The sequence below is a fragment of the Eutrigla gurnardus genome (genome assembly GCF_963514095.1).
Source record: "Eutrigla gurnardus genome assembly, chromosome: 1".
NCBI classification, from domain to species: Eukaryota; Metazoa; Chordata; class Actinopteri; order Perciformes; family Triglidae; genus Eutrigla; species Eutrigla gurnardus.
The window spans coordinates 4,215,739-4,223,632 of record NC_139915.1 but is presented as its reverse complement, the minus strand read 5'-3'; the positions used below and the strand labels follow the sequence as shown (position 1 = coordinate 4,223,632).

Below are 7,894 nucleotides of genomic sequence, written 5' to 3'. Positions count from 1 at the left end.
GTGTGTGTGTGTGTGTGTGTGTGTGTTCGTTCCTCTCTTTATGAATTCTCATCCAGCCGGTGAAGGCAGTGTCATCTGTAAACTTCACAACAGAGTTCTCAGGCCGCGGGTAGTGCCCTGCGGGACTCCGGTGCTCAACGCTAGTAGACGAGATGATGACTGCCTCTGGTCTGTTTATGAGGACGTCTAATAACAAATTGCAGTGTTGTAATCAAGCCCAGAGTGTACCAATCAGTTCCATGGGGGGAGATAGTGTTGATTACTGAGCCGAAACAACGTCCTGATGTCGGTTATTTTCAAGATGTGTGAGGGCTGAGTGGGAATGGCGTCCTCTGTGTGCAAAACCGGTGAGGGTCCAGGCTGGCTGGGGGGTTGTTTCTGATGTGCTGGGGTGTAGTTTATCATCATCAGTCATTTAGACACTGCAGACTTTTTAGGTACAGGGACTTCAGGCAGGTGGGAGCGCCCTTCTGTGAGAGTGATATGTTTAAAATGTCAGTGATGACATCAGTTAGCTGGTTGGCACATGTTCTTATAGCACGCAACCAGGGATGTTATCAGGCCCGGCAGCTTCACTCATATTCACTCCCTTCAGGGTTTCTCTCACATCAGCTGTTGATACTGACAGTGGCCGGTCCTCTGGAGAGCGGACTCTTTGTTGAGGAGATCTAATCGTGCACAGAAGGTGTTCAGCGTATCTGGTAACGTGGTCTCACACGTGATGATGATATCTGCAGTGTAGTCGGTGTTGAAGTCTCTCGCTAGTCTCTCTTGAGGCCTTTCTCTCAAGGTTTCTCTCTTGCTCTGACAGTATCGAATGCTTCCTCGTCTCTTTACCAAAAGGCAGCTGGTTTGGCTCTGGATAGGGCCTTCACCTCTCCGACGTTCTTGTTGGGGAATGCTTTATTGTCTTCGTAATCACCACATCATCCACACATTTGCTGATATATGTTGTTAAAGTGGATGTTTGTCCCTCAAGATTAATGTCCGTTGCCTTGGTGACGGCATCCCTGCCAGCTGGAGCATCAACTGCAGCTGTAGCTTTACTCAGTTGGGCGTAGGCAGCAGTAGCAGGGAAATATGATACGATCCCCCGAAGTTGAGGTGGGGGAGAGCGTCGCAGCTGCCACGAATATTTGTGGAAACATGATCCAGTGTATTTGTATTTCTCTGGTGGTGATAGGGACATGCTGGTGGAATTCAAATAAAACAGATCAGAGGTTTGTTTGATTAAAATATCCAGCTATAATAAAACAAACACCACAGTTCCTGCAGTGCATTTTTAGAATTTTGCTTCGGGAGGAATGTAAACAGCAGCTGGCTAGATGCTTCACAAAAACCTAGCTTGTCGCTAAAAGCTGCAGATTGATTGATAGATGGATGTCATTATTAGTCGAAATTGATTAAGGTCTCAAGAATGAAGTATATTAAGGGGCTATTTAAGTAAGTAAGTTGTGGATAAGAGAAATACGATCATATTAAGCAGGTTTACATCACATATTATTATTAATAAGATGCAAAGATCAGAAGTGATCTCAAATAAAGCTGATCAAATGTCAAGAGGAACGATAGCAGATTACTACACAAATCAATGGTGCAGTCAGTCAGATTATATTTCTGCCAATAGGAGAACTTGGCTTCCCTGCAATTAAAAATGTCTTCTTGATTGTCCCATCAATCAAGGCAAAGCCACCGATTGGTTGAGGTAATTGATTAGTTAGTTAGTTAAACAGTGATTGTTCAAATTGATTGCTCAGCATCTCACTGTGTCACTCTGGCAACGTTGGAGAGGCACGGAGCGGAACGGTTAAAAATGATTATTACGACTAATTCCGTTTATGAGAAATGGAACAAAAGGTAAATTTAATTTCAGCAGTATTCAATAGAATATAATAACATCTGAATCCACCAGTGAATATGCTCATCAAATCTGAATCCTTTAAAAGGTCCGCGATGCCTTGGTCAACGTTGAAAGGAGTTATAAAGTTAGTTTTTTTGGTTGATATCTTTATTTTCATCTGTGGATAAAGACTGTCTGCTTGGTGCGTTCTGAATGCACCGTATAACAGGAGTCACACAACAACACTTTATAGATTAACGAAACATAACGTGAGGTCAGAATAGACGATAAAGCAGGGTATGGGTGAGGGTGTGGTGATTGACAGGCCGCTACCATGTTTGCGTCTTCAAACTTAGACTTTCAAAGTCTATGACAACGTCTCTCAGCAGTCCAGTGAGTCCAAAGATATAAGACCGTTAATTCCCACAAACGCCTGTTCTTGATTTTAAGTAACAAGCGCTACGCTAGCTGCTATTTCCACCCTGTCCACTCCGCTTCTTTCATCTACAGCAGATTACACCAGTCACACTGTCACGTCCCACTACCTCGCCTCCAACTCCCATCACATCCGTCACTCCAACCCCTGCTCTCCTCTGGATACCGCCTCTCATCTGCATGTGTGTCGTTTGAAGTCTACTCGTATCTCCCCATCTTCTGTCTCTCCTCTGTCATACCCGTCACTCAAACCCTGGTCTCCTGCCTCGCCTCCGTCCCTCATCTGTCATGTCTGTTATGTAGCGTCTATTCTCCTCGCCACCTTCCATAAACAAACAATTCCTCCTATCGTGTCATCGCTCGGGGCTCTGTTCTTTCCTCCGGGCTTTTTCTGAATCTTCTCTCCTGTTCCTTTCCGTCCCATCCGCTACTCTAACCCCGTTCTCCCCTCTAGGACCTACATCCTGTCCCGCCCCCATTATGTCCGTTACGCCAAACAACTCTCCCCTCCAGGTCTATCATCTGCCTTTGAACTGTCATACCTGCTACTGTTTCCTTCTCTCTGCCTCTTCCTGTGCCGTGGTGCTCAGCCTCTCCGATGGATATGCAGTTCTGAGTCAGAGCGGGCGCTGTGATGAATATTAAATCCCGAGCCCAGACAGAGGTTTCTTCCTCGAAAGAATCTGTTTATCTCGGAGTCACCCCCCCCCCCCCCCCGTCTCCAGTGCTGCGGGCTGCTTTTGCTCACCTCACCTCGTCCCTCGCAGCCGTTTCATTGTGTTGACAACAGCTGCCTCACGATGGGAAAGTGGCAATTACATTTTGCGATGTGTTATTCCCACTAGTACGTCCTGAAGCTTATCCCCTTGCAAATCACTGCTTTGCACAAAAATAGCCTTCCTTTGAGCTGTTTCTCTCCCGGTTTCATATCTGATAGTCAATGTGGACATCTTTGTGGACGACATTTTGTTTGTTGAAGACTCTCGCACATGTGGTCGTTACCAGCAACAGCTGGATTCACCCAAATAAGGCATGAAAGAGACATTCTGGATCAGGATTTTAATGGGAAATTTGGGTATTTTTTCCAATGTTTCTATATTTCTTTTAGATATATATATTGCTGTAATTGGGGCTCTTGTTTTGGTCAACTTTCAACAGTTACAGTCTTTTTAGTACAGAATTCCTTCTTTGTATTACGACATCTCCACCGTAGCTCAGCCATGAAACGCTACCCGAGGGAATTTTGTGCTAAAAAGATCATAACTTTGGAGGACGCCCATTTTGATTTCACTAATCGTGACTGCAGGAGCCATTAACCTCGACTAAAGTTTACATTATGGGATTTGAACCCCCATTCCTTATCATTGTCAGTTGAGTAAGGGATTGCTTCACAGAAAGAACAGTTACAGCAACACTGTCGATGTCTACGAGGATGTCAGTATAAAAAATGCATCTGTCCTTTCAAGCTATTTCACGAGCCAATGAGTTAAGGAAACCAGCGTACCAGAACAGTCCCACATTCAAAAGGAACATATAGAATTGTATTGAGTTGTGTGGCAAGCTGTAAAGATTCCACTTACAGTATATCTACATTATTCTGCTGTCACATGGGGATGGTCCCTGTGGTGAATTTAAAGTAAAGTTTGCCAGTAAATAGTCGGGCATCCTCACACATCGTGGCCTCTGCGGGAGTGTGAAATACGGCTTTTAGATACAGCCTTTTATTATCTCTCCCACCTGTCAGGCGTTCTGTTTGTGCCGCGGTCAGTGGAAATGTTGGGGAATGAAAGGCCGCTTTGAAAGGCTCCCTGCGTGTTGTCACTCTTCATTGGTATTCTGCACACAGGAAGTGTTGGGTGCAGAGGTTCCTCCAACCTCACGGCTTTTCTGCTCCACGTCTCATCCCTTTGCCTGTCAGGGATCTGCAATGTCATTTAATCCTCAATTAACATTTCTCTTTCTTTTAAATAAAGACTGTACTTTTTTATTTTTTATTTTTTCCCTCTTTTAGTGTAATTTCTTCTAATTGGCCCAACCCTCACTTGGGTTGTTGTGTTCAGCTCAGCCCTTTCAAAAGAGTACTGGAGTAGCAGAGCACCACCTTTTGGTTGACGTGTGTAATTGCAGCCGGTCTGTGACGGAGGAATGCGACATGGAGGGCTTGATGGGCAGATTTCCTGCAGTGCCATTGCACTGTGTGGGTGTACTGATGCTGTGTGCTGTTTCATGATAGCACAGATTGGGAGTTATTTAAATCTAGAATTTATAGGCTGTCACAAAGAGAAGTGCTCTAGTTCCACACTCAGTCAGAAATGTAATTCACACACACACACACACAAGATCGGTGCGCAGGCACAGATGAGAAATCAATGTCCATCTTCTTTCTCTTTGCATCTTTGACAGCAGGCGACGCAGCGGTAAGAAGCTTTTATCTGAAGCAGCAAAGAAATGCTCCTGTATTCTCCTTGCTGCCATCTCTAAATGCATTTCAGGGATGAGTGAGGGAGAAAGGCCGTGGCCTTTTCCTCTGCTTTGTTTTCATGACTGGGAAGCCCTTTGACGAAACCACTGCATAATTACTGCAAAAACAGTGAAGGATTTCTATTCATGAGTCTCGCTCTAAATATCTACCACCAGTATAACCGATGCCTCATTTAGTGGGAAAGACATGACAGTAATATTGTTGATAAGAGTGTTAGGGAATGAGCTGAATCAGCACTATGAATCTAAACTGTGGGGGATATTAAACCGTTTCCAGTTTGACACACAACACGGAATTTCAGTCCATTAAGTAAGCAGGAAACTCGACCTCAGCTACTCCCGAGCCCGTCCTCGCCGTCCAAACGCTGCTGGAGTTTACGCATTAATATCAAGCTGTCTCTTAGCCTCTGCTGATGTTAACACTTTTCACCTCTTAAAGTTCCTTTCTTACTCGAGAGCTGACTCGCCTTGTGTTCACCTTAAGACTCAGGCTGAGTCACGAGACATGACTTCTGACTTGATTAAAACACACTACTTCTGCTGTAGCGCCGGAAGGTATGAGATTAGAATAGTTGGAAGGTTTATGTAACTCAGGCTCAAAATAAAGGTCGAAACTATAGCGATCCTGGTGGTGAAAGCAGGATCGGAGCATGTGGCCACCAAGGTTCTCACAGCTCAGTGATTGCAGTGACATACATTGCTCTTTAGTGTATTTTTTGCTCACACAGCAGCAAACACTTCTCAGGGTCCAATGTGCTTCTTCTATGGTGGACGGACCAACACCACAGCTCCTTGGTCTCTCTTCCACAGTGTCGGTGGGTGGTCCGCCTTCCCTGCTCGCCGCCTACTGTGGAAACAGTATAACGGCTCCGTTCATCACCCAGATCACCTGCAGCTGCGTCAATCAGCTGTCGCTGCTCCTGTGAGCCGCCTCCACACACCTCTCTCTCTCTCCTGCAGCCAGATGCTGCACCACGCTCGCCCCAGTGGGCCGTGTGAGCACCTTCTGATATCTTTTCATGTATTTTTTCACGTTTTTAATTCAGTTTTATTTGTCTTGTAACAAGGTCAAATACCGTAGGGATACTCCAGAGAAAGTTGGATGACTCCCAAGATTTTGAAGTAACAATATCAGCTCTATCCTGCTCTTTATGAGGTTTTGGAAAGTTTACACACCATCCAAATTTGAAGCCTCAGATAGCGTTTTCCAAACTCACAGGTTTGTCCTCATCCTCAGAAAGCCTTTCCCCTTGTGGAAATTAAATATCCATCCATCGTCTACCGCTTATCCTGTATTCAGGGTCGCGGGGGGGCTGGAGCCGATCCCAGCTGTCATTGGGCGAAGGCAGGGTACACCCTGGACAGGACGCCAGTCTATCATAAGGCTGACATGTAGAGACAAACAACCATTCACACTCACATTCACACCTACGGGCAATTTAGAGTCATCAATGAACCTATCCCCATCCTGCATGTCTTTGGACTGTGGGAGGAAGCCGGAGAACCCGGAGAGAACCCACGCTTACACGGGGAGAACATGCAAACTCCACACAGAAGGAACCCAGGACCCTCTCGCTGTGAGGCGACAGTGCTACCCACTACACCACCGTGCAGCCCAGAAATGAAATATATTATTTTTTTTAAATGCAAACAATAAAGCACAAATGAAACCCCTGTTCTGCCTGTTCAAACATGTGTTACGTCTACAGTAAGCATCCCCGGAGCCCGACATTTTCATGATATATTTATGATACTGTAGTATAATAACAGAGCTAACAATGTTCATCCTGCAATCCTCGGGTTTAAGTCAGCTGGAGGCCTCGGTGTGAACGTGGAGCCCCATTGTTTTAAAAATGTTAAAAAGATTTGAGTGGTAAATCTGCCACCATAATCACTGTCGACTGCGTGCGGGCCGTGCCAGAACGGGAAGCAGGTAACGGTAACTAAGGGGGTCGGGGCCTGGCGAGGGGTCAATTACCAGCTGCTCCTTTTTAAGATGGAGGTGGCATTGTTTCAGCAGTGCATATTCTAAGTGGTTCACATGGGAAGTAGCAGCATGCCACCGTTTATTTCTTCTAATGAGGTCTCAGCGAGGTCTTGTTCGTCTGGGCCCTTGCAACAGTGTTATGGGCCACGGCGCCCATGGGTGTGCTTGGGTCCACATCCACGCTGCTCATTGCAGCACAGGGACCTTTCATCACCGTCTCATAACGTTATACCGACTACCACTGTAAGCCGTGACATTTCTAGTCAAATATGATATTTTCAATCTCGCAGGGAAACATTTTTGCGTTTCTCTGATATCGTAAAGGTTAGCAGTGAGAGTGCGAGCAATGTGAATGTTGTGTTTGCTGACAAGGAATCTACGTGTGTGTGTGTGTCTTCCTGCAGGCGTACCGTTTCCTTGCCGTCAATAAGAAGCTGGGGTTGAGTGGGCGTCCGGAGAGGCCAGTGGGCTGCATCGGGACCTGCAAGGTACATGGATTTGTCTACACACATGTATACCGGCACAAAAAAAAAGGTCATGGGTGACCACTATCATACCACCCACATGCTGATCTGCATGCATTTCCCAGAACACTGAGGAGTCGAACTGAACATAGAGAAAGAAAGCAGAAAGTTCCAAGAGTTGTTCTCTCTGTCAGAGACCCAGTATGCATCTGCGAATGCTGAATACATTTTGCTTATTCTTTTAATATGCTAAGCTGTCAGGCATTCTGTGTGTGCGTGTGTGTTTGTGTGTGTGTTTGTGTGTGTGTGTGTGTTTGTGTGTGTGTGTTTGCACAGTTTGTGTGCGTGCGTGTTTGCACTTACTTCCAAATGAAGGTCACCAAATCAGTTGAGCCATAGCAGCTTTCTCAAACAAAGGATCGCCAAACAAATGAATCATGGCCCCCAACGCAATGCTAAGACTGCATTATAATGGAACATTTATAGGGAAGATGGCAGACTGCCAGAGGGCGTTATCATCATCAGTGTGTCTCTCTCTGTGTGTCCCAGTGACAATCCGTATGTGTAAAAGGGGGCTTTGTACCAGTTGTGTGTGTGTATCCTACGAGTGTGTGTTATCAGGAGTGGTTGTGTAGCGTCTGTGTGCCCCCTCTGTCTCAGGATTGATAGCTTGTTTTATCCCCAGCA

The 7,894-nt window shown here is 45.8% G+C and overlaps 1 protein-coding gene across 5 annotated transcripts in view; it reads left to right on the top strand.

Moving 5' to 3' along the window:
- phkb (phosphorylase kinase, beta) overlaps positions 1–7,894 on the top strand; it is an 88,524-nt gene that overhangs the window by 65,126 nt on the left and 15,504 nt on the right. For all 5 annotated transcript variants that reach the window (XM_084039247.1, XM_084039248.1, XM_084039244.1 and 2 more), the window contains one exon: positions 7,148–7,231. In XM_084039247.1, coding sequence (XP_083895373.1) covers positions 7,148–7,231 — 84 coding nt within the window. The remainder of the gene's footprint in view (positions 1–7,147; positions 7,232–7,894) is intronic.